At 44.1% G+C, this 27,185-nt stretch overlaps 1 protein-coding gene across 4 annotated transcripts in view; it reads left to right on the top strand.

Moving 5' to 3' along the window:
• The window catches only part of SUMF1 (sulfatase modifying factor 1), a 71,758-nt gene that overhangs the window by 31,887 nt on the left and 12,686 nt on the right, over positions 1-27,185 (top strand). For 3 of the 4 annotated variants that reach the window (XM_077925011.1, XM_028719351.2, XM_028719350.2), the window contains exons 6-8: positions 702-816; positions 4,130-4,243; positions 20,842-20,901. In XM_077925011.1, the coding sequence (XP_077781137.1) occupies positions 702-816; positions 4,130-4,243; positions 20,842-20,901 (289 nt within the window). Of the gene's footprint in view, positions 1-701; positions 817-4,129; positions 4,244-16,763; positions 17,064-20,841; positions 20,902-27,185 lie in introns of those variants that run through there. The other variant, XM_077925012.1, reaches the window with a different exon arrangement.

Consider the following 27,185-nt stretch of genomic DNA (forward strand, 5'->3'; position numbering starts at 1 on the left):
AGAAGCATCAACATAACAGAACTTTAATAAATCCACATGGGGATCTGTGAAAAGGGGGAAGAGGAAAGGAATTGGATTGGATTGTCATTCGAGGCCCAGTCCCTTCCCATATTCCTTTAAACTGTGAAGGGACTTCCTCATACACATTTTAACATTTCCTAATACCAGGGAGTGGTTAAATTCTGCCGTTTAGGCATGATGTATAAATCTCCAAACTTAATCCCATTATTGCTTCTGTTTCTTAAAGCCACTTTGTGTTTAAATCAGAAGGATAATACAGTGTCCCCTTTTTGTAAACAAGAGCGCAGCCTTAATCTCCTGTTCGTATGACTTACATTCTGCTTTGTATATCCTGTTCATCTGGACCCCCAGGATGTTAACTATATAAGAGTTCTAGATTCCCAGTTCTTGTTTCTTTTCAGAGATACGTTTTGGGTAATAGGATCAACAGTGTTGCTTTTTGATATGTTAAAATGTTGCCTTGCAAAAACTGTCACAAAGGTAGAAAATGTTGGGTACATGTTTTTGACCTACTTCTTCTGGATTAAAAACACTTATCTCTGTGCTTCATTGGGAGCTATAAAACTATCATTGAAATTCATAGCCACTCTTTTCTCTCATTTTTGAACCTTCTCTCATCACCAAGCCAGAAGCAGCCCACTGTTGGCCTGAATAACACTTGCCTGTGCTTTTTCCAACAGACTTTTCCCCTGGGGAAACAAGCTTCACCCAAGTGGTCGGCACTATGCTAATATCTGGCAGGGAGAATTCCCTACAAGCAACACTGGGGAAGATGGATACCAGGGAACTGCACCCGTAAGTGTGGTGGATGAAATAAACTAGAAGCATCAGTGCAAAGGTGTATAAACTTGGGAGATCATGGGAAACATAAATCAATTTCAGGCAAGGGCATAGAGTGCAATTTGGCCATTTTCTCTCTCTTGCTGCTGAAAAGCTGAGGAACAAATTCTTTCCCATGACATCTATCCCACCTGAAAATGGGGAAAAGTCACTTTGTGGTGACTCTTCCATTAAAAAAATGGCCACATGCCACACTAATCCTTAGTATGAATGCAGGAAGAGACAAAACAGGAACAAGATGAGAAGCAGGAAGTTGGTAGTCTCCCTTTCCTTTCCTTTCCTTTCCTTTCCTTTCTTTTTGTGTAGAAAAGGTATGTATTCAAGATGTAGGCTACTTGGCTCTATGAACTGATGACTGAAGCCTCATTCCTATTACATTGCAAATGAAGTTACTAACCGGTTTGTTGATGAGAAACATCCGGCTGTCTGCTTGCCCTATGCAGGGTGTCATTTTTCTTTCTACAAATCATTCCCTGGTCACAAATGTCAGGATCAGCAAGTAGACGATTGACAACTTAACAATTGTTCTTGTAAATGCAATGAGAACAAGTTGTTTCAATCCATGATGGTGATTTATGCCTATTGTTGCTTAGGAAGAAAAAATGTCAAGGATTTTGTAATTCGATTGTTTTGCTCTTACATTGCCAAACCCACGCCTAGACATCATTCCACACCTGAATGGTGTCCTTGTTCATGACCTTGCATATTTCCTTTCTGCTGCTAACCTTCTGCCAAGGCCCAATCTGGAAATGTTGGTTTTTAGATACGCAGTTGGCAGGAAAGCAGGTAGACAGCCTGGAACTGGTGCAGTGACTGGACCAAGATTGGCTCTCATGCTTTCATTTGATGGCAGCGAGGCTGGCTCAGGATCCAGCAGATCCCAGGCTGGTTCAGTCCCTGTTTGGGTCTTTCCTCTCGCTGCCACTGATGCGATATCTGGTTTTCAGTATCACAATACAGTGGTACCTTGGGTTAAGAACTTAATTCATTCTGGAGGTCCATTCTTAACCTGAAAATGTTCTTAACCTAAGGTACCACTTTAGCTAATGGGGCCTCCTGCTTCCACTGTGCCGCTATCGTGTGATTTCTGTTCTCATCCTGAAGCAAAGTTCTTAACCCGAGGTACTATTTCTGGGTTAGCGGAGTCTGTAACTTGAAGCAACTGTAACCCGAGGTTCCACTGTATATCACCAGCTAAACATCACGATATACTGATATATCACGGTATCTGAAATAAGATGGAGCTATGGTAATGTCCTGGGAACTCCTACTAAGTTATGGGTCTAAATCACCACACACGGATGAAATCATCACCTTCATCAGCAGGCAAGCCAAAATGCATCCAAACAGGATTTTGGTTTGGGGCTTGGACCAAATATATATTCAGGTCCAGGACAATCCAGAATACAGTGGTGAGTCATAGTGAATACAAATAATCTGGGAAAATATTGAACAACAGCAAAAATCTAAATTTGATGTATATAATTATATGAAAATTAACTCATTGATAGTATGCTTCAACTAAACCAGTAAAGATTTATGGAGAATATATTAATGTTCTTCGCAGTTTCAGGGGCAAATTTAAAATTTACAGAAGTGGTAGATTTAGTAAAAATATTACTTTAACATGAATATGATTTTCTACTAATTTAAGAGTAATTTCAGTAATTTACTAGTGTCTCCTTCCCCACTCAGAGGGTGACCTGCAGTTCTATGCATGAGTAAGCCCCACTCAGCTCAACTAAACTTTCTTCTACTTTCCTGGGAGTAAGCCCCATTGAATTCAGTAGAGCTTGCTTCTGAGCAGACACACATTTACTTGCACTGCTTAAAGATAAGCACCCACCCACCCCATCATTCTTGCCTCACAACAACCACCCAATCTCCCATTTCAGCATAAGGCAGCAACTGTTAAATCTTGCCTCCTCCATTCCCCCCACCCACAGAGGGCCCCCCCCAAAGCCCCCATCACACCAATCTCTCCCTTTTTATCAAAGGGAAGGAGGAAGGGCAAGCAAGCAATGAGATAACATCCTTTAATATTTTTGTTAACTTCCTTTTTTATATGAGGGAAGCTATTTAAGGTGAACCAACAATGTCTTACACAGCAGCTTGGTTTTTTGTTCTTACTTTTACACGGGGGAAAGGGGCTCCATCAAAGCCTCCTCTCTCACTCTCGTACACACACAGACAGAAGGAGAGACGGGAATATACAGAGCCTTAAATAACAGGGCAACTTGGTTTCTTGTCCTTTTACATGAGAGTGGTGGGAAGGGGCAGGAAAGGCATCAGGGAGGGGAGACGCTTAGCACATGCCCTCACACACACACACAAACACAGGCAGAAGGGGAGACGGGAGGAAAGAAAAAGAGTTAAGTAACAGGGCAATGTTTTTTTTGTTTTTCCTCTGAAGAAAGCAACCCCAGTTTCTTCTTTCACGGGGGTAAGGAAGGCGCAAAGGCTCAGACCAGCATCTTTGTAAACCATACCTACAGACCTGTCACGAAGGCTACCAGCCTGCTGAGCCAGGGCTTGCTTCAAAATTGAAAGAAGTATATTGTGAGGGTGGATAAGTTCTGCTGCTGGCTGACTGCTGCTTTCCCAGCTCCTTTCATAATCGTCACCTGCTTTTGCAGAAGCAGCCTGCTCTTGTGAGTCGCTCGCTGCAGGAGGCAGAGGAAGCACTAAGAAGCACTGGCCGGCTGCACAGTTTTTCTCAAAATCGCAGTGTTTGCCAGATAACATTTTATGAAACTGTTATCGTGCTGTGGACTGCATAAGTGATTTTGAACGATATATTGAAAAATCGCCCAGGTCTAGAGGAGACGCTTGCCCACACATTTGGCAAGTAGAAGAGAGAGCTCTGCACCAGCAGAGTGCCACTGGTGCCACTGCAGCAACCGATAAGATGCCAGTAAAGCCCAGTAGGGCTAGCTGGAGGGACAGCTTTCCCCAGTCACCCCACCATCCGCTGGGCAAGGTGAGGTGACTGGGGAAAGCTGTCCCTCCAGCTAGCCCCAGTCACCCCACCTTGCCCAGCGGATGGTGGGTTTGAATAGCTCTGCCCATCAATGACTAATGCCATATATACAGATAGGTGAAATGGCAGTGAGGTATGAGGTCTTCAAACAGGGACCAATTTACTTATTTCCGGACCAGGGGAGAAATAAAATGAAAAGTAGAAAATAAAAACAGCAATATTGTATTGGCTTGTGTACCTCTCTGTTCTCCAATACCCTTTGTTCTTTTTCTTTTCTTTTCTTGGCAGGTAACATCATTCCCTCCTAATGGTTATGGCTTGTACAACATTGTGGGAAATGCCTGGGAGTGGACCTCGGATTGGTGGGGTGTTAGGCATTCTGCAGATGAAGCATACAATCCGGTGAGCATTTTGTTACTGATAAGCATAAGAGAAGGCACTCATCTGTTGCTTTGCTCCTTTTCCAATTATATCTCTGCATGTCACAGTGCAGGTCCTGCTCTGGTGTAAAGCCTTGTAAAACAATGCTGGATTGTAAACAGACACGTGTCATGTAACAGTTCCATGTCTGTAACTAAAGGTGGAATGGAAAATTCCCAACAGGTTACACGTAATACAATGGCTGTGTCTACACCAGGAGCTGCAGGATCTTTTCCACAGCCACCCACTCCATAGGTAATTTGCTTTGGGACCCAACTCAAGGTGCTAAAATTGACCTTTAAAGCCTTTTATTAATTTACATTCCTAGCCCTGAGGTTGTGGAATGGTTTTCCAGAAGGATGCTCACTTCCCTCTTATTTTTTAGAAAGAAAAGTGAAACCTGCTGCAGTCAAATAGCAATCATACATGTGCCTTCTTTTTAAAGATTGTGCACACACACAAAGAAACACCCCTTTATCACTTGTCTGTCTGCTTTTATGTTTGAGTTGGCACAAAACGGCTCTGTTGAATTGTCCTATCTGTGTCTCTAGGTGATTTCTTTTCAGTGAGTCAGATGGTTAGCCTAATACTATGATTGACAATCTCAGCCAGCATGGCCAATGGTCATGGGTGATGGGTGGGAGGTGTCATTTCTAAGGCAGTGGTGGGGAACCTGTGGTCCTCAAAAGATTGTTTGAGGACCACAGGTTCCCCATCACTGGCTTAGAAAATGAGTCAGGACCCACCAGTTAAAGACCAGTGGTACCATAGATAGTGAGAAAAGGACCAGGGAAACAAGCACAGATCCTTGCCCACCTGCATGCTGGACTGAATGACCTTGGCATACATTTCATTGTCTCTGTCTCTGTGTCTCTCTCTCTGCCTATTCTACCTTATATGGTGGTTTTGAGGACAAAGGGCACTTTTTGTATGCTTAGTTATAAGCAGCTCCACAAACCTTGGATGGGAAATGTGGTATAAATACCAGCCTGCTGTCTGTACTCCTGCATGAAATCTCTGACGGAATTAAAATTTGACAGATGACTATCTGGGGTGTAAAGCTTTCAGCAGTGAAGGTGTTGGAAAAACTGTTCCGAGTGTATCACATCCTTGTCATGTTTCACCTCTAGAGATTATGGTGCGTTAAAAAGTCAGCAGGCTCAAATATAGCTGCATGGAAGGTCACTCAGGGACTCCTGTACACCTGGAGTGGGCAGCCTTTTTCAACCCGAGGGCCACATTCTTTGCTGGGCAAGTTTCCCAGGGCCACATGCCAATGGTGGGTGGCAAGGGCAAACCAGGAGGGCAGGGAAGTGTCTACACAAACCCACATCTGTACTGAACAAAAGTAGCCAAGGTGTTGCTGTCCAAATATTGTTGGACTACAACCATGGACTACAGCTGTGCTGGCTGTGGCCGATAGGAGTTGGAGTCCAACAAAATCCAGGGGGTACCACCTTGGCAGCCCCCGATGTAGAGAGTCTCCCATTCTTCCTTTGTACTGTTATGTTTGATATGCAGACATTGGATTGAAATATATATGCAGGCTCATATTATTCAACATGGCTGTTGCATTAGACGGCTGTCTTTGTTGTTGATACACCCGTGTCCTATTAATGCTATGGAATTATCTGAAAGAAGCACCATTTTTGAATACTTTTGAAGATCCTCATCACCTCAACTTGGGTTTGTGGCTGCTTTACCTCCCTGCAGCTCTGAGCTGCATTGTTTGCCTGAGCCCAGTGTTGGGGGTGGAACACCAGCGGAACAGTAGCTAGGAAAGCAAGTGGCCTCCAAACGTGGATTCCCATCAGCTCTCCTCCAGCATGGGCAGTGGTCAAGGATGATAGGATTTGTAGTCTACCAACATTTGAAGGGCACCCCACCTTGGCTAGTTCTGCAGTAAAGGGTGGATGTGGCAGCTGTCTGGGTTTATTTCCTTCCTGCAAAGGTGTTACACTGCAGAGACGTCTTTCAAAGTGAATGATGGTCCAGTCTGGAGACAAAGCAGAGAACAAACATCTGTAGAAGCATCCAAGGGGAAAAGAATGTTAAAACAGCTGTATAGAACTTATCCCTTATTCCTGGTGTGTTTCAGAGTCAACTCTCTTTTCTCCCCCAGGGTTAAGGTTTTAACAAGTTCGCTCATGAAAACAGCCTGAATCCCCACAGACAGGAGCCTTATATGCTTGTTTGAATTTGAGGCAGTTAGAATATGCTTATCTCTGAAAATATATCTGAAGTTGCCAGCCTGTTTCATTTATCTGCTTAAGAGCGGTTTTGAAGAAATTTGCAGATTCTAGACACGTTGACTTAACCAAACTTAAAAAAATGAAAACTTTGGGCTCTGTGAGATGGACTAGCTGATTTTCCATTTATCTCTCACAAGTGAATTTTTCATTTGTCAAGAGCTGCTCTGGAAACACATTGGGGATGGAGGGCGGCATCCCTCCTCACCCTTCCTGTCATGGGGGGTCTGTCTGTCCTTGGGCTTGTTGTTTCCTCTGAGGGCGAGTTTTAAAGACTCTACATTGCCCTCATGCCCTGCGCATAGGCTTCCCAAGAGCCATCTGGTTGGCCTCTGTGGGAAACAGGATGCAAAACTAGATAGGCTTTATCTAGCTGAGCTGGTGCTCAAAATGGTTTTTTTCTTGCAAAGGAACAGGAGCCTGTCGTGCCATGTTCCTCTTCAACGTGTGAAGATTCTGCAGATCTGCTAGTTTGGAACAGGAACTTTTAATTAGCCGCTGAATCGGAAAGCGCAAGCAAAGCTTGATGCTCAGACCTACAAAACGCTATTGCCGTAAAGTAGTAAACACAAATTCTCCGGGTGGCCTAAATAATCAAGAATTCTTCATTACTCTAATTAAGATTTCCATCAGGCCGCTTCTTTGTTTTTGTGAGGCTTTCTGTTTTCATGCTGGGGTCAAGGCATCAGAGCTTGAGGAATGGAAGAGGTTGGGCTCTTGAGCACCATCCTGAACAGTAGCTTTTTCTGTCTTTTTTCTCTTTTCTTTTTGGTGCAAGGCTGCTGCGGCACAGACCGGGAGCACACAGCTGTGTAAATACTGGAATATCTTTCCAAATTGAATGCACATCTCCCACTTTCAAAGACTTTCTTCTTTTTATTTTTCTTCCTAACATCCCCCTTGCGATTCCTTCTGCTTCCCACCACCACCCCATGCTGGTTTTCTCCTCATGACACTAGGCCAGTAGGCAGCCCTGGAGTATGGTATTAGAGCAAGGTGCATGGGATTAGGGCCTTTGGCTAGAGCAGCATCTCTCTCACTTTCTGCTGTGGAGGAGGTTTACATCCTTATTTTTTTTTATTTATTTTTTTGTCCAAGTTATCAGTTTAGGACAGGTTGAAGGAGCCAATTATGTTTAGCCTTGAAGAGATTACTATTAATGAGAGATAAGATGTTGTCAAATACTGAGCTGTGACCTAGATGATGCAGCAAATTATGTTTTCTGCTGCTCTAGAGGGTAGGACCCTGAAAAAATGAGTTCACATGATGAGAAAGGATAATTTTTGACTAAACATTTGGAACAACTCTTAATGGCACAAGCTGCTTGGCAATGACGCAGACTGCCTCAGAAGGTGGTGCAATCTTCTTTGTTTGAGTTAGTTTTTCAAGTAGAGGCTGAATGGCCACCTATGAGAGATTCCATAGTCTCCTCCTCCTCCTCCTCCTCCTCCTCCTCTTCTTCTTCTTCTTCTTCTTCTTCGGCAATCACTCATAGCCGAGTAAGATTGTTTTCCATAAACACGGTTTTAACAATGAGTCCGTAAGTGACTGTGGAGGCCAATTCTGGACCCACACGTCCTTCCACAGTGGGGACATTGGTTCCCGGGTGGGAGTTGATCACGGTGTGGATTTGCCAAGTGTGCCTTCCTCTTAGCACGTTTCTCCTTTGTGTTCTGAGTTTGAGTGTCTTCAAAGTCCATGACAACTTCCTTGACAGGGAGTGGACTAGATCAGTGGTTCCAAATGCCAACAGAACTTTCAGATTTTCAGCTTTGATTCCCCTTCTCCAGGTTTTCTGAACGTTCTCTCTTTCTCTCCCTCTCTTTCCCCATCCCTTGCAAATGAGATGCAGCTCTTTCTTTAGAAGGGAGCCATAGTACTAACTGTGAAGGGTCACCTCCACTGTACAGTGGTGCCCCGCAAGACGAACGCCTCGCAAGACGGAAAACCCGCTAGACGAAAGTGTTTTCCGTTTTGGAGGCGCTTCGCAAAACGAATTTCCCTATGGGCTTCCTTCGCAAGACGAAAGCCCATAGGGAAATCTCCGGGACAGCGGGGAAGCGCAGCGCGTCTTCCCCACTGTCCTCGGACCTCCTCCGAAGGCTGGTGGTGGGGCGGAGAGACCTCCTCCCGCCGCCAGCCTTCGGAAGGCTGCTCCGAAGGTTGGCGGCGGGAGGAGGTCTCTCCGCCCCACCGGCAGCCTTCGGAAGGCTGCTCCGAAGGCTGGTGGCGGGAGGAGGTCTCTCCGCCCCACCGGCAGCCTTCGGAAGGCTCCTCCGAAGGCTGGCGGTGGGGCGGAGAGACCTCCTCCCGCCGGCAGCCTTCGGAAGGCTCCTCCGAAGGCTGGCGGTGGGGCAGAGAGACCTTCTCCCCGCGCCAGCCTTCGGATGGCTGTCCTGAAGACTTGTGGTGGGAGGAGGGTTTTCCTTCCCACCGCCAACATTCAGAATGCTGTTCTGAATGTTGGCGGTGGGGAGGAAAAACCCTCCTCCCACCGCAAGCCCCGGGAACAGAGGAGAAGCGCTGCGCGCCTTCCCCTCTGTTCCCGTACCTGTCCTGAAGGCTTGCGGTGGGGAGAAAAGCCCTTCTCCGCACCGCCAGCCTGGCAAGCGGTCTCCATAGGAACTCATTAATTGATTTTCAATGCATTCCTATGGGAAACCGTGCTTCGCAAGACGAAAAACTCGCAAGAAGAAAAAACTTGCGGAACGAATTAATTTCGTCTTGCGAGGCACCACTGTAGTAACTTTAGCTCTCATTGGGATCATACAGTTGCAGAATCTCACAGGGGTTGCATCTGTCACTTTACCAGGGAGGAGGAAAAGGGAGAAGGGGATGGATGGACGGATGGATGTGGATGCCTGTGCAAGGAAAACCCATTCACTTCTCTTTCCTGCTCCTCATACCCACTCGTACAGAAGCAGTGAGAGCCACTCTACCCGACACACTCACACACAGCCAACCAGTTGCCCCATTCCCCTTTTCAAACGATGGGTCAGCTGCTCCCCCAGGCAGTTGGGGCACCCTTGCCCAACTCTGAGCCACCCATTTTCCCCTTGAGGGGAAGGACAACAGGAAACATCTGGCAATCTCAATGGGATAGCCTTTGTCTCTTCCCCTTGAGGGGAAAATGAGCTGAGGGGCGCTAGTTGCAAAGCTTTGCAGACCCACTGGGATAGCTCCAAGGACCCTAGGTTATTTCTTTAGGAGTTTAGTATTTTGACATGGCATTGTTTCAGTATCTGGTGTTTCCTGATCATGCTTGCTAACAGAGTTGTGAATGAAGCATAGCTTCTTTGAATTATCAGCAAACCAAGCCATTTTCCCTGATAGTTCCAGTGGAGCGAGGGTTGGTTAACAGTACCGTTGTATGTGAGAAAAAGGAAGGACTTGAACGACTGTCTCCTCCTGTTTTGTCAACTATAACTTATCAGCTTGCAGAGAAGCAGCCAAGCATGAATGTGATAAATGAACCGTGCTTCTTAACCTAGAGATGGCTTTTAATTCCAGCCCCTTTCAGCTCTTGGAAATGCATGGTTGCTGGGCAGAACTGTATGCAGTTCAGCACCGAAAGGCTAAATTAGCTTTGTGGCGCCACAGCAAGTTAGAGCTCTCCATTTTTATACGTGGACAGTTACAGATTGGTGTTTTGAAATGCATTTTGGATTGTTTCATAAGTGTTAGCAGATGGGGGACAGTTTAAATGTTTAAAGAAGCACTTGTAAAACAAGCTTTTATGGGTGCTGTAATGAGACTTGCTTTCCCTTGAATGTGTCTTTGCATATTCCACCTCAACCAGTTTCCAGGCTTAGTAGGGACCTTTCCTGGTCCATGGAGGGAAGCAGGCTTGAAGGAGGGAAGCAGGCTTCCAGGCTGAGTACAGTGGTACCTCGGGTTAAGAACTTAATTCGTTCTGGAGGTCCGTTCTTAACCTGAAACTGTTCTAAACCTGAGGTACCACTTTAGCTAATGGGGCCTCCCGCTGCCACCGCGCTGCTGGAGCATGATTTCTGTTCTCATCCTGAAGCAAAGTTCTTAACCAGAGGTACTATTTCTGGGTTAGTGGAGTCTGTAACCTGAAGCGTATGTAACCTGAAGCGTCTGTAACCCGAGGTACCACTGTACCACCTTCTGGCCTGAAGACTTTCCCCTCAGTTTTCCTTCTTGGGTCTAGGCCTCAGGGATGGACCTAGGTTCTGAATAAAAGGGATACAATGCCCAGAGAAACCAGGGCTGCGTGCACACCATACATTTAAAGCACATTTTCAGCACACACCTTTCCTCCAAAGAATCCTGGGAACTGTAGTTTATGCCTCACAGAGCTAAAATTCCCTGCCTCCTTAATAGATGAAGTTCCCAGATTCTTGGAGAGAGCTTTAATTGTGCTTTAAATACATGGAGTGCTCACAGACAAGATGCACTGTGACCAGCAAAGAAGCTGAGCAGATGCAGGGCTGTAGTCTGTCAACAAGGGCCACAGCCTGCCTAATTTCTGTAGTAAACATACTCATTGGTCTTCTCACCCACCCACCCACGCACCCCGGCTTTGTTTCCCCTAGACCAGGCTTCAACTTGATACCTCCCCTCCCCCCAATCTATTTTGGGCTCCAGCTCTCAGCAGTACTGTTTAGACTCCCTGTGTGGAATTATCTTTAGAAAACTCTTTCTGTGGCTCTGCACTGCTTCCATTTTGTCTCTAGGCTCACTGTTGGGTACTCCTAGGGTTCAGCCAGGGGTAGCTGATGTTGTACCCTCAAGTTGTTGTTGGGCTCCAGATCCCACCAGGCCCAGGCCATTTGGCCAATGGTCAGGGACGATCGGAGTTGCAGTCCAACAATTTCTGAAGAGCATGCTGTTGAGAGCCAGTGTGGTGTAGTGGTTAAGAGCGGTAGATTCGTAATCTGGGGAACCGGGTTTGCGTCCCCGCTCCTCCACATGCAGCTGCTGGGTGACCTTGGGCTAGTCACACTTTTCTGAAGTCTCTCAGCCTCACTCACCTCACAGAGTGTTTGTTGTGGATGAGGAAGGGAAAGGAGAATGTTAGCCGCTTTGAGACTCCTTAGGGTAGTGATAAAGCGGGATATCAAATCCAAACTCTTCTTCTTCTTCTTCTTCTTCTTCTTCTTCTTCTTCTTCTTCTTCTTCTTCTTCTTCTTCTTCTTGACTAACTCTAGGCCAGACAGATAAAGCTGCACTCCCCTGCCTCAAGATTCTACATGGGAAAAGCAGAAGAAACCTCCCCAGTCCTATAGGATCCCAGTGGTGAATAGGCTACTATCCATAGTGGCTGTGCAGTCCCTCCACTGACAGAGGCAGTGTTCCGATGAATGCCAGTCGCTGGGAGTCACAAGTGGGTAGAGCACTGTTGCACTCAGGTCCTGCTTGCAAGCATCCCTTGGGGATTCTGGTTAGCCATTGTGAGAAAAGGATGCTGAAGTAGATGGACCACTGGCCTGAGCCAGCCAGCTTCTCTTAATGGGATCCCTCCCTCAAAGCAAGCCAACCAGAGTGCCAGGCATCTGTCCACCCAGCCACTCTTGGAATCGTGGGTAGAGTTATTCCCAAGAGGGGGAATAATTCCCGTATAGCCTTGCTATATCTTCTGGGGAGCTCTCCCTCTTGGATGATGTATGCTTATTGCCACCTGAGTCTTGAATCAGTTTCTGGGTTACCAGAAGGAGGAATAAAATTCTATCAATAAAATATAAAATAAAATTCTACCTTTCTTTTGTCTCTTCCTACAATAGCCAACATCTGGCTATGCCTAAATCTGCAATAGATGACTCTGATCGATTTGCCTGCCTTGGTTACTGCATCCCTCTTTCCCTGGCCTTCCTTGTTCTCATTTCTGCTGCCACAATTAGCCATCATTCATTGGTTTCCTTCACTCGGTGCACTTCCACACAGCAGTTTTGTTTGGGGCTTGGCGTACCACATGTATGCAAGTTTTGTGCAATGTTCACGAAGCACCATCCTCATCGATGTGCCGTCTGACATCATTTCCCCATTTAATCCAGGCTTACCATTTCCATAAGAAAATCTGAATTGAAAAAAAAGCAAAACTACACCCCCCCCCTAAATTGGACAGGGGAGTGGGATGGCATTTTCAGTCCCCTCCTCCTCCTTCTTTTTCTTTAATAAATTATACCTCACTTTTCACCCAAAAAATAATCCAGTCCAGAGTAAATTGCCTGTGGAATTTTTCAATCCAACTTTCCTTTCTGGGATAAATTCTTTGTGTTTACTCAACAAAACTCTTCCTTCATTTTCCTTACCCGCCCAACCTTTTGTTTCTTATCTTTTTACTCTTTCTTCATCCAAAAACCTTTCTCTTAAAAGTGTTTCAACTCAATTTAGGTATCTATTTTCAGCTCTTCCCTTAGAGTGCACCTTATCTCCCCACCCCCATCCCCAATTTAGTCTCTCCATAGTTCTTTTCTCCCAGGATTATTGCAGAGCCGTACTGTACTTGTAACATGTGTGCTAACTTCTGTCCCTCCAGTGTTGGTCTCCCTCCTCTGAGCTAAATTGTAAGCCACTTTCAGGCAGGGAACTATTTTTAAGTCTGTGCTTGTACAGCGGCAAGCTGGCACTTAAGAATTGGAAGCAATTAATAACAGTGCATGCATAATGACATATAATCAGAAGGTCTTCGGGAGGCGTCAAATAGGGCCCTTAGTTTGTCTCTTTCAAATCAGCCAGGCTGATTTCCAGGCTTTCGTTATGACTGAAGGCAAACAAGCAGCAAGATGCAAGCACAAGTAAATATTAGCTTTTCATGACCTTAACCTGCATATAAACTTAGGTGGGAACTTGACTCAGTGCTTGCTGTAACAATAATATATTACCCATATGGCACGCTGGGGCCTCTATATAGGACCAGTCCAGTGATGGGGGTGCCTGCTGGATCTGTTGGATCACATTGCAGTTCTGAAGCAGTCCTGCTTCCGAGTCTTCACTGATTTCTAGTTTTGGTGGAAATTTTAGTAAATATTGTTAAAAAAAAAATCGCATAAAAGAAACAACAAAGAAAAAAATCTCTCTTTTTTAAAAAGGAAAGGCCAATTCAGTTCAAGGACTGTTTATCTAAACGACTCTGTCAGGGTCCCTTGCAAATTATATTTCAGAAGCAGCTTGTTTACTCAGGTTCCTTTTAACTACAGGCAGATCATCTTGATATGAATGACTGATATATGAAGCCCATCTGTCGCCGCAATTTAAATAAAAACCCGCAGAAAAACAAATACATTTTGTATTCAGGCCACTGCTTTTGTGACATTGCGGATAACCTAACGGCATGTGTTGTAACTGGACTACATGTCCCATCACTCTTGACTGCTAGCCATGCTGACTGGGGCTGATGGGGGTCGTAGTCGAACAACGTCTTCAGAGTACCACATTGGCTACCCCTTCAGGTAAACTATGGTATAATGGATAGCAAGTGAAAGGAACAGTCAGGGTGACAGGAGATCCAGCGATACAGCTACATAGACAAGCGTGCCCTTAATAGGCTTGCAACGTGCCATCTTCATAACCCATGCTTTGGCTTGTTTAAAAGCAAGCTCCGGCAAGTTTTTAAGCCACAGTTTATGGTCCCATCTCTAACGAAAAGCCAGATTTCGTGGAAACCGTAATGAAACTGCTGCAGTCGTTCTCCTGGCCGTGCAGGAAGAGGAGAGGGAAATCGTCAGAATGAGAGGCTAGCAGCAGCTCCTCCCATTAAACCATGATGCAGTATTACATGCAAATGTCGCCAAAGACACTAGAGGACCTGCAAGTGGTATCTGGAAGAAATGGCAGTCTTCCATTTCCCTATGGAAAGGGAGAGGTTCTTTTTTTTTAATCAATAAGAATGACAACAAAATAAAACAATAGCTTTGTTTTTTTAAAAATAAATCGGTTGTGGTTATTACACTCTTAAATTTAGGCGAACTTTTAAGGGCTTAGCTTAATCCTAGATTTCTCCAGAATGTGTTTTAAGATTCTGCATGGTATTTCTACACATGTATGATTGAGGGTATTTTTATTTTTAAAAGGTAAGCCATTCCAGAACCAGCCCTTAACCGTTCTTTTTAGAGTCAGGGTATGTGTGAAGAGAGATTGAGTACAGAAGCATATTTGCGGCTAAATACCGCATTTTTCGCTCTATAAGACGCACCAGACCACAAGGCGCACCTAGTTTTTGGTGGAGGAAAACAAGGGAAAAAAATTCTGAATCTCAGAAGCCAGAATAGCAAGAGGGATCGCTGCACAGCGCAAGGAACGATCCCTCTCGCTGTTCTGGCTTCTGGGATAGCTGTGCAGACTGCATTCGCTCCATAAGACGCACACACATTTCCCCTTACTTTTTAGGAGGGAAAAAGTGAGTCTTATAGAGCAAAAAATACGGTAAATAGAGGCCAACAAGCTGAGGGAGTGGATCTGTTAGGATGGGATATTTTCTACTTACCAGTGAATTCCCTCTACTGTAATAAATACTGTTTGTACTTGAAAGGGGATTCCATTAAGGGGATAATGTTGTGTAATTCAATAGGCAGCCTGAAGAAGGTACAGCTCAAGTGGCTCAGTAATGCGTGGCTATGTACTAATCCTATTTTGCAATAGGCAGTTTTCACTTTAATTTTTGCTTTGCTGCCAAAACTCTCTTCTCTTGCATTCTCTTCATATAATTAATAGCTTTCGAGGGGGCACTTAATCCAAACAACCCCCTGCTCATTGTATCTGTGCTTTAGTAGCAGAGGTTATCCTTTTATAATCCTGAGCACGTACCATATTTGTGAGAGATTGAGCCCTTTGTGGAATCAGAGACTGCAAAGCTTTTCATATCAGTTGCTCTTCTTCCACCAGCAAAAGACTGACTACCCTAAGATCAGGTCACATTCAGTGTTGCTGTTGATAGACATGCCTTCTGGATTTTCAGTCACACTTTTTGTTGACGGCACAATGTTTCTACAGGGAACCCCATTTCAGGCAGTGGGCAGGTCCTTTTCCACATTTTGTACACAGTTTGAGAGGTGGGGGTTCTTTATGGTAATAGAACTCCCGGAAATTATATTAGTGGAGTTAACAGGCACAGACCCTGAGAACTACAAGTACCTCTAGAAGGACTTTTGCCTGACTCATATCTCAGCAGATTGTGATTGAAACCAGTAGGATGAACCTGAAACCTTCGGTGACATTAAGAGTTGTAGCCAAATGTTAGTCGGAGTAGACACATTGGAATTAAAGGACATGGCTACCTTAGGTCCATTAATTTCATTGGGTCTACTCTGAGTACAGTGGTACCTCGGGTTACATACGCTTCAGGTTGCATACGCTTCAGGTTACAGACCCCGCTAACCCAGAAATAGTACCTTGGGTTAAGAACTTTGCTTCAGGATGAGAACAGAAATCGTGCTCTGGCGGTGCGGCGGCAGCAGGAGGCCCCATTAGCTAAAGTGGTGCTTCAGGTTAAGAACAGTTTCAGGTTAAGAACAGATCTCCAGAACGAATTAAGTACTTAACCTGAGGTACCACTGAATGTTGGATACAATCCTAAACTAACTCTTTTGTAGGGAACAATGAGACTATCTCGCAACCCTCCGCATATCCAGTGAAACAAACAAACAAACAAACAAACTGCCGTTCTTCTGAGTAGGTACAGGGGAGAAAAAGATTGGGATGTGGTAGCAGGCAGAGAATTATACAATTTGCTTTGGTTTCTGCTTACAGTGCCAGACGAAAACAAAGGAGACCCAGGTTTGAATTCTCAGTCAGCCGTCAAGCTTTCTGAGTGACTTTGGGCCAGTCACAAGGAAAGAAAGATGGGATCCAAATGTCCACTGACAGAGGCATTATGATTCTGAATACCAGTCCCTGGAAACCACAGAAGTGGGAATGTTGTACTCATTGTGGTCCTGCTTGTGGACTTCCTGTAGGCATCTGATTGGCTCCTGTGAGAACAGGATGCTGGGCTAGATAGGCTACTGGTCTGATCCAGCAGGTTCTTCTTATATAAAACACACATCGGTGTATTAATTCTTGTATATAGAGCATTTGACTGAAGGTAGGCTTGAAAGTGTGTGGGCAGTTCCCTTTGAAGCAAGTATGGTGTCGTGATCCTGGCATTCTGCAGCGATTCAGCCCAAGGATTCAGAGTAGGAAGATGGAATTGTCCTCAAGGCCAGCCCCAGGTGTGCATACCAAACCAGGAGCACCTATTCAAGATGAAACCATTGTCCCAGTATCTCTCTGTCCTCTCCTCTGACACTTAGGACTCCAGCTCAGTCTTGGTGGAACCGCAGCATGAATCATGCTCATTCCCTGCAGTTCTGAAATCAAGGACTTCACGGATGCAGTGATTCAGCAGCATCAACAAACAAAAACAGAAGCAAGACAAGCATTGATGTTCTTTCTTACTCAAGACTTTATTTTACTTTTTGTAAAGTTTTCTTTTATAAAAAAACAACTTGATGCTCCAGCTACTTGCATGTAAAGGACCTGTATGGAGTTCCCAAATAATACTAGAAACAAAGGGGTGCATATTTTTTTTTCTGCCTTATTTTTTCTGCATTTTAAATGCCTATAAGTCGAAAATGAAAAGAGAGACGTATGTAGTTATTACTGCATAGATCTCTCTTTTCATTTTCATTTATTTATTTATTTTTGCTTACAAGCTTTTCTTGAGATTCTTTTGGTCCTCAGACCCTGGATGCATTTAGAACACATAGTAGTACTAACAATGCTAATTAGTAATAATTCCAAAGACATTATGAAATAACATCATACTGATCGTTTTCACCCATAAGTTTCCCAAAGTTTGTAATATTAGAAAGCTTTCTTTTACTTCTCCCTCCTTGCCATTCCCAACAACACCTTAGCCTGCACTGTAGAGTATGGTTCTGTTACAGTCCTTGCCTTGCCAGCATCTTAAACCCTATCCCATTTCACCATTTTGCTAATTGTTCCCAAGGGACCCTGCTATGTAGATCAGGCCAAAGGCCCATGTGTTCCATATGTTAGAATTCCATGTGTGGCCCACCAGGTGCCTTTGGGAAGTCCTGCAGCATGACAGCACACTCTCCCCTTGTGCTCCCCAGAAACTGGTGTTTAGAGGCATGCCACCTTTGATACTGGACGTATGAATGAATTTATTATTCCGGTCACAGACCAGTTCCAGCCCACATACAATATCAAGGAAGTCATAAATTACAACAGGGATACATTTGAATTTGCATTTAGGTATAACAGGGACAATACAGATATAGCAACAGTATATATATTAGTCGTTAACATATAACCTAAAATTATCATTTAAGGCCTTAATGATTATGATAGCACAGCTCATTTACCCTTGCAAGATTCAACGTGCTGCCATCTGCCTTATTGAAGGGCAGATTTGAGGGTAAACCATACGCAGAACGAGTCTGCCCCTGCGACTTGATGGAGGTAGAAACTGTCTCTCATGCCTTGTTACGCTGCCATTTCTACGGGGATATACGCTCGGTATTTATTACCCCTGCTATGCAAAAATCTCCAAATAAATCCGATACTGGACGTAATACACAACCATAATGGCTGCTACCCCTGAACAGCCTTACCTTCAATGTTTTTCCCCCTCACCCATCCCCTTTAAAAGCTGTGTAAGATACATCTTGTGGTAGAAAATTCTATCGTATCCTGAATCTTACACCCTTCAGCTTCACTTTGATGGCTCCTGGGTTCCAGAATTATAGGAGAGGGAGGAAACTTCTGTCTATTTTCTCTACACTATGTACAATTTTATTCACCCTCTATCCTGTCCTCACCTTACTCCCCAGCTTTTAAAATCTAAAAAGTCCCAAATGTTTTAATCTTTCCTCACAGAGGAGTTCCTGCAGCTCATTGGTAATTTTTGTTGGCCCTGTTTGGTACTTTTTTCAGCACACCATTTCCCCCTCAGCTCTAAAGCACTCTTTTTACACAAAGCTGTAGGTTCCCGGCATTAGTAATTTCCTTTAGACATCACCTTTTGGCAGCTGCTGGGAAGCTGCAGTTCCCCAGGGCTGCAGAGCTTTCTGAGGGTCCCAGGAGCCAAAGCAAGAAAGGGCCAGTTGTTGTTTTGTCAGATTTCCACTGCTTAAGGATTTAGTCCTTTGTGTAGCTCTTCCCACTTCTATGTTGACTAGCAGAAGCCAAATAAACAACAACAAAAAATGATCAGATATATTTACTAAAAGGTTTATATCCAGCAGTTTCTACTGAATCAATCTTCAAGATAGCAATGATTTTCTTCTTTAAAACAACAACAACCCCAAACCAAAAAACAATATAATTTCACCAGTTCATTTAATTTGCCTTGTTTATACAGACTGTAAAGCTCGGCTATTCTTGGAGCATCATTTGGGTTACCTTAGTACAGAATGTCAATTTAAAAAAAAATGGAATAGCGCACATAGCCTAGTCATAGCTCAAATGACAGAATTAAGGTAGCTCAAGATTAATTCCAGAATTAGTTGGTTATTACAGTTTCTGCCCGGTATGTTTTTGAGGTGAATGAGTCCTTTTAAACCTTAATTCTTAATTAATTAAACTCCACACAGGGTTTTGTTATCTACTGCCTGACCTGTAATCTTTATTAAATCACAAAATGCTAAAGTACGTGCACCTGGCAAATCGCAAGGGAATGATTCTTACCCAGCTATACTCTTTGAGGAATGACGTATTTTGTCAATTCAAAATTGGGTTGATTAGCAGCTATGCAATCGTTCCTGAATAATCTCTTTCCAGGCCTTCTATTTGGTGCCTTGGCAAGCAAGGTTGTGTTGGTAGTAGAATACTGGCTTTCCAGGGCTTCGACCATTTGTGATATCTCAGAGAGCAAGTACTTTTGAAAGCAAACAAAATTTCCCCAGAGCCATGCTGTTTCAGAGCATAGGATGAGACCTGCTGGATCAGGCCAAAGACCCATCGAGTCCAGCATAGTGGGCAACCAGGCCTATGAGAAAGGGGGACCTCAGTGCAGCAATGCTCTCCTCCCTTGCAATTGCCAGAAACTAGTATTCAGAGGTACAGTGCCTATGTCAGTTGAGGTATGGCATAGCCTTATCCTCTTTGAATTTGTCTAATATTATTTCCAAGCCATTTAACTTGGTAGCCATCGCTACACCTTGTGGGAGCAAAATCCATAGTTGTAAGTATGTGCTGTGTGAAGAAGTCTGTTCTGAATCTTCCAACACTCTGCTTCATTAGATGACCCAACTTCTAGCGATACAAAAAAAGGAGAATTCACTTTCTCCGCACTAGGCATAATTTTATAAACCTCTGCCATGCCCCCTGTTACTCACCTTTTGTCCAGACTTAAAAGCCCCAGATGTGATAACCTTTCCTCGCAGGAGCATGGTTCATTTTAGTTTTCTACCATTTTCTAGCTGTACAATATCTGTTTAATCATGTGATAGTTAACGCGCGTCATTTTTACCTGTCTGAAAGAGGGAGCGGGGCGAGATCTATATGCTTCTCAGGTCCCGAGCGATATGCTGATAGCGGCACACATTATGGGAATATGGTAAAGGTAAAGGGACCCCTGACCATTAGGTCCAGTCGTGACCGACTCTGGGGTTGCGGCGCTCATCTCACTTTACTGGCCGAGGGAGCCGGCGTACAGCTTCCGCGTCATGTGGCCAGCATGACTAAGCTGCTTCTGGTGAAACCAGAGCAGTGCACGGAAACGCCGTTTACCTTCCTGCCAGAGCGGTACCTATTTATCCACTTGCACTTTGACGTGCTTTCGAACTGCTAGGTGGGCAGGAGCAGGGACCGAGCAACGGGAGCTCACCCCGTCACGGGGATTTGAACCGCTGACCTTCTGATCGGCAATGGGAATATGGACTACCACCAAATAGGTGAATGTATCACAGTGATGCATCTCTTAAATTGGCACAAATCTTAAAGCTATATGCCATAGGAGCACAGTAAGTTGGACAGAATTATACTAATTGTTAATACGTTTTCAATCCATCATCACAATTTCTTTAGTGTCACTGAGCTCTGAGCAGCATGTTATAAACTTACCCAGGGAAACCAAAATAACATGCTTGCTGCAGAGTTGACAGAAGAAAGCAGCAATTAGACACTGATGCAGTCACTGCTGCGCTTTGGCTGGAGCAATTACACTGGACTGTCTTCTAGTCCTGAGCAATGTAATTATTTTCAAGCTTTTTCAACCCCCCTCCCCCTCCCGCCTGCCAAGCAGCTATAGTTTGCTTACACATAGATTAGAACATCTCTTAATTCCTTTCTACTTCTCCGTTGGGTGGGGTTTGCTCCTAGTTTTGTACAGATGATCAGTCATTGGTATTTTTCCATCCACAGAAAGGACCCCCAACCGGGACTGACCGAGTGAAGAAAGGAGGATCCTATATGTGCCACAAGGTAATGCTAAAAGGCAGTTGTCAATCTGCTGCTGTGCAATAGGCTCTTATTTTGTACGCCTGAGAATTAGTGACATAAAATGACACACTGAGAGAATTGCATCTCGTGATGCACATCTGAAAAGAAGTACTTCTGGGTGGACAAATGTGGCGGGGTGTGGTGGGGGAGATAAAACAATGAACTGTTAATTTGAATTCCCATTTATCTAAGCTGAGATAAAATATCAGTTGTCTCCTAATTTTAGCTTGACGGCAATTTAGCTGTCCCACTTTTGCATAGTTAAGATAGCAAGGAACTTTACAATCTTCCTTTTACTCCAGCGGCCAACCCACACAACTGCTGGCACAAGTGCTTCTTTAAATCAAGCTTCTACCGGGGCCTCTTCAAGTGCAACTGTGTTAAGGATATAAGGAGAACGATGCTGAATCGCAAACAAGGCCCACCTCACTCTCAGGGGGTGAGGAAGTGGATCTGGTGGGTGAGCCAGATCCTTATCTCCCTGCCCCAGTTTGACAACTAGTTATGGGCACCTGATGTCAGTCACCTGATGTCACAAGGATGTCAGGCAACTCAGTTTTGCCTGTGCAGTAGTTTGAAGGCCTCCCTCCCCCCCAAAACCCTCTGATTGTCACGTGGATCTATGCAAGTTGTGGACTTTGCAGGTGCCTCCAGCTGATCAGCGGTGTCTGCAGCTCTTATGGCCCAGCCATGCCTGCACTTTCCTCGTACCTGATGTTACATCAGATGTAGAGCAGGTAGGTGTAGCTTGGCCAAAATGGGCTTCTAGGCCAACTGGAAAAGCCTGGCCGGCTAATTAGGCCTGTGGGTTGGAGGTTCCCTACTGCTGAAAAATCTAAGCCAGCCCCACAGACTCATCTGGTGGATGGGCTTCTGGGGATGGCACTACATTCCTTTCCCCCTCTGAGTCCTCAACTGCGTCCCCAGAAGAAGGAGATGATGAAGAAGAAGAAGATTACTTTGGCAGGTTGATTTAGAGCTATGGTGATTGGAATAAGGTAAAGGTAAAGAGACCCCTGACCATTAGGTCCAGTCGCAGACGACTCTGGGGTTGCGGCGCTCATCTCGCTTTATTGGCTGAGGGAGCCAGTGTATAGCTTCCGGGTCATGTGGCCAGCATGACTAAGCCGCTTCTGGCGAACCAGAGCAGCTCACGGAAACACCTTTTCCCTCCCCCTGGAGCGGTACCTGTTTATGTACTTGCACTTTTGACGTGCTTTCAAACTGCTAGGTTGGCAGGAGCAGGGACTGAGCAATGGGAGCTCACCCTGTCACGGGGATTCGAACGGCTGACCTTCTGATTGGCAAGTCCTAGGCTCTGTGGTTTAACCCACAGCACCACCTGCGCCCCTTGATTGGAATAAGAGGAGTGTACTATTGAGGGAAGAAGCTATTGGTGGGTTGTGTATATGTACCTACCACCTCTTGAAGATTCCAGGACACCTGTGCTTTATTTTTTAAAACATGGTCTTACAACCAATTAGGATTCTGGCTCCTGTCACCACTACAATGCCAGGATGACAGCCGAGCGATTGGTTTTCTAATGCGGACACACTCAGTTGCTGAGCCTGATGATAGTGTACTTTTTAGGCCTCCAAAATCAAGGATGTTAGCTGTTTTTATAGGATAGTGAACTATATTCTGCAGAAGCTATGTAATTAAACAGAGCCCTCAGCTGACCCTACAGTAGTTCACACCCAACCTTGGGTGTTGAGATGAGTTTTAACCTAAGAGGAAACCAAGAGAAAATCTTAGCTAAATGCTTAATTTCCCTTCTTTTCTTTTTAAAAATAGCACGCTTTCTGGCCTGGAAAGTTATTGCAGGTAGGAATGTAAGATACCTCAGCCACAAGGCTAAATTTAAGATTGTGGGATCTCCAATAATTTTTATGAAGCTAACTTTTGCTAGAGCTGGACTACTCCCCTTCAAATAAAAAAAAGAGGAGAACCTATGACCCTCAAGATGATGTTGAACTCCAGACCACATCAGTCCCAGCCAGCATGGTCAGGGATGATGGGCTCTGTAGTTCAAATATCATCTGAGGTGCCACAGGTTTCCCCTCCTTGCCTTATGGTGAAGAATTGAGTACAGAGACAAGACAGACAAGCAGTCTACCTTTGCATTCTTCTCATCTTAAATATGAAAGTTTTGGGAGAAGTTGTTAAATAGATTGTGAAAAAGACTTGAGAATATAAGAGAAGCTAATGATAAATAAATAAATCCTACATTTTTAGCAACCAGTAATTGATATGAAACAATTCTTGCACAGTGTTGTAATAGGAAATGCATGCTCCTCCATCTCCATCATTTGGCTAATTCCAGTGAACCACACAGCATAATTCTTAAAAAACAACAGCAACTAAGTCACAGCTATGACCCCAATTTTATTTATTCTAATTAAAAATTAATCTTACTGTGTTTATCTTTTCATTTGGGTGCTTTGAAAGGTCCTGTTTTAAAACACACTTTAAGATTCTCATCTGTAACCTATCCTCCATAGGAAGCTTACATTTCCTACTTTCAGATCACATGTTCCAGGTTTTATTTTGGGGTGAAATCAATGTCACACATTAATTAGCAGATTTGATTAAATTAACAGCAGCATTGCAGTTTTCTTTACAGATGAGTAATATGGCCCATTTTAGAGTCTACTGAAGATAGTGTAGTCTTTTTTCTTTTCCTTTTTTTAAGGATGTGAAAAGTCATCTGTTATCTCAGGGTCAGAAAGCACAGTATAACGAAGCAGTGCATTTACTAAACCTTACTTCTGGATTGTCTATCCATTTCTAGGATTTAGACATAGGTAAGGTAACTGAGACTAAATCTGCAGGAGATTATCTGAAATAAGCCAAGAAACTTTCTCTGAATTCTGAAAGTACCAACCTGAATTATCCCCCTCTGAGCCCATAAACTCCCAATCTCCCTTTCTTCCTATTACTTATAGTAGAATACTCCTCAAAGCCACTTTTGTTTCAGCACAACAACTACACAAAAGATTTCATATGCCCAGCAATAAATGTTAGAGGTCAAATGGCATAAGCTTACTTAGAGATCTTATATGCAGATTTGTTCCTTGTCTTTTGCCTGTCAATAAACAGTGGGTGTGAAAATAAAACAACCTATAAACAGAGAAACTGTCAAAGTGTTATGATAGACAGCAGGCATACTAACACAACACTTTGCCTTGCTGTCCAAAGGTGTCTCCAAGTTTAACAGTTCAAAGTGACCTGCCTTTATGAAGCAATCAAAGTGATCTACCTGTAAGGAGCACCACACAAACCTTGCACTTGTATTGCCTTGTGTTTTCCCACCTTATACCTTGCCAGTCCCAAGCTTAACATTATAACATGTGGTTTGTGCAGGATTTTAAAATTATAGCTTTCAAAAAAGAGCACAAAGGTCAGACACGATCTAGACGAAGGTTACACATTTTTAAGGGCCTATTGAACACATTCATTGCGACTTTGTTCAAAGCATAGAATCATAGAGTTGGAAGGGATCCCAAGGGTGATCTACTTCAAGCCCTCTGCAGTGCATGAATATGATTAGGTTGCCCATCCTGTTTGTTTCAATGTGAGGGTGAAGCACCTGCCCAATTGTGGCGGGCCAGTTTACAATCTCTCTTCTGCCTACCAATTCATGGAGGCCCTGAGGTCGTACAGTCCTGCAGCTGCCCCCCAGTTTGTCATGGAGGAGGCCTTTAAGGGAAATAGGGGAGGTGGTCTCTTGGAGGCACTGCGGGAGGCCATTCCAGGCACAATGACAACATACCACAGCAACACAGAGATGGAAAGGGAAGTGCCCAAAATGAACTTGTAAGTGAGAAGAGGGAGCGACCGGGGGCTTGAAATGGCAGGGTGATGCAAGGAAGTCAGCGCTGCCACTTCAGCAGCAGCAATAATCCAGGGCAGGGTGTGTTGGAGAAGCAGAAGCGTCCAAGGGAGAGCGCAGCAACAGTGATACTGTTGAGGGGAAGCTAGATTTTGCTGGTCAGGAAAGGAAACAACCATAATACACAGAGCTTGCCTATTGAGGTACGTGAACAGCCTACAGGTTCTGGGTACAGAAATATTAAAGCTAGAAGAAGGAATGCAGCAGTAACCTTATGGCTACAGGCCCAGCTTCGGGAATTGTGAAATGGGGAAAGGGAAATAGATTAAGCAGTGGATGACCAGGGGCAGAGGGAGTGAATAAAACTGGGACAGTGATGAATTTGAGAGAAGCTTCCGGAGGGAAAGAGGATTCTCAGCATCAACGGTAGCTGAGAGGAGAGATGAAATTACACTGACGTGTGTCTTGTAGCTGATGGTTGTGTTGTATCTTCTGGCATGTCACTTTTAGCCCATCCTTGCTATATCAAATTAATTGAATCTCTACACTGACTGGCAATTTTTGAAATCCCAGGGCGCAGCTGTATGGTCCACCCTTCCTCTTTTTTTAAGTTTTCAGTCAATTAAATAAGATTCTCCTAGACATATGTCATTACCTCTCTGTTCCAGGTCATCTTAATTCAAAGTCAGTTGTTGACCCGTGAGCCGAGTTTTAATGCAGAAGGAAAATGAGTAGTCAGTGTTGATGACTGATCTCATTTAATGGGAAAAGTCATCTTGATGTCATGCATCCCAACAACTGCTGACTGTATCAATTTAATCAGTCACATAAGGAAATGTTTGGCTTTTCTAAATGTAGTGCTGCTCAGATAGTCAAACACGAAAAACTGAAAGCAGAACCCTCTGCCTTATTCGGTAAGTTTCTGTCTTCTGCCACAAATTAATAGGGTGGCCACAGGCAAACCAAATCCAGTTATGGATCTGCCTTACAAAGTGCATCAGGTCATTATCATTAATCACTGTCATTAAGTAAACATTTTGGGCTACAGCTCAGACAGAAAGGTTGAATCTGTTTATTAAGCTATAAATCCCATTGGGGGTTACTGGCTATAGACTGAGTGATCCAGCTGTGATCACATGTGATTACGTGCTGCAGGATTAGGCACTGGATGACCCTTCTAATCAAGATCTCACATGGTATATTGTGATAATGTGTGTACTACTTTGAGATAAGCCTCTGTGGGCAAAAAACAAACAAACCAGCGGTCTATTTTTTGTTTTATTTTATTAGATTTGTATCCTACGCTTCCTCCCAAGAATCCCAGGACAGCAGGCCTAGTCTTTGCATCAAATGCAGATTGGTGTGTGTGTGTGTGTGTGTGTGTGTGTGTGTGTGTGTGGCAGACACATACAAGAAATGCAGGTTTATGTCTTTCTGTGAATGGTAATGGATAATTGGATTTTAAAATTTGCTATACTACACATTGCTTCTAAATAGGATCAATAGAAAGAGTTTGGCTGTATAATAATAATAATAATAACAATAATAATAATTAATAATAATAATTTATTATTTATACCCCACCCATCTGGCTGAGTTTCCCCAGCCACTCTGGGCGGCTTCCAATCGAGTTTTAAAAACAATACAGCATTAAATATTAAAAACTTCCCTAAACAGGGCTGCCTTCAGATGTCTTTTAAAGATAAGATAGTTGCTTATCTCCTTCACATCAGGGCGGGCGCCACTACCGAGAAGGCCCTCTGTCTGGTTCCCTGTAACCTCACTTTTCGCAATGAGGGAACCGCCAGAAGGCTCTCGGCGCTGGATCTCAGTGTCCGGGCTGAACGTAATAGGTGGTTGAGTTTTGCTCCATGAACTAAGGTTTTCTTCTTTGTGCAACCTGAAGCCAATGCATGCAGCTATCTATTAAAGTCCAAATTAGTTGATTTCGGTGGATCTGTACCTGCTGAGCCAGCCTTGCAGATTCTTAAAGCACATACCTACAGTCGGGTTACAGATACACTTACAGATGTGTTGGAAGTATTCTCAGATAAATGCACTCCAACCTGTTGAAACTGCCAACTTTGTTGATTTTAATGTGTTTTAATAAATATGTAAATAAAATATTGGGATTTATTTTGCGTTAATGGGTTGTATCCAATGGGTGCTTTACACTAGTGAAAAGCATTTCGCCGGTCACTCCTACCACCTTCAGTATCATTTCCCAAACTGTTCTAGAGGGTCCCCCACAACTCTCAGCAGTACATCTTTTGGATGGCTGCAGTGGATTGGGGGTGAGCAGGTAACAAATATTGAAACTGTGTCCTCTGTAAGCATGAGGGTTTTCCCCCCTAGTTCAAATCCATTTGGATGCAATTTGGAAAGTTTTCAGATAATAGGGATAACAGGCAATTGTAAAATTATGGGGGGGAAA

This window comes from Podarcis muralis, chromosome 2 (genome assembly GCF_964188315.1).
Source record: "Podarcis muralis chromosome 2, rPodMur119.hap1.1, whole genome shotgun sequence".
Taxonomy (NCBI): domain Eukaryota; kingdom Metazoa; phylum Chordata; class Lepidosauria; order Squamata; family Lacertidae; genus Podarcis; species Podarcis muralis.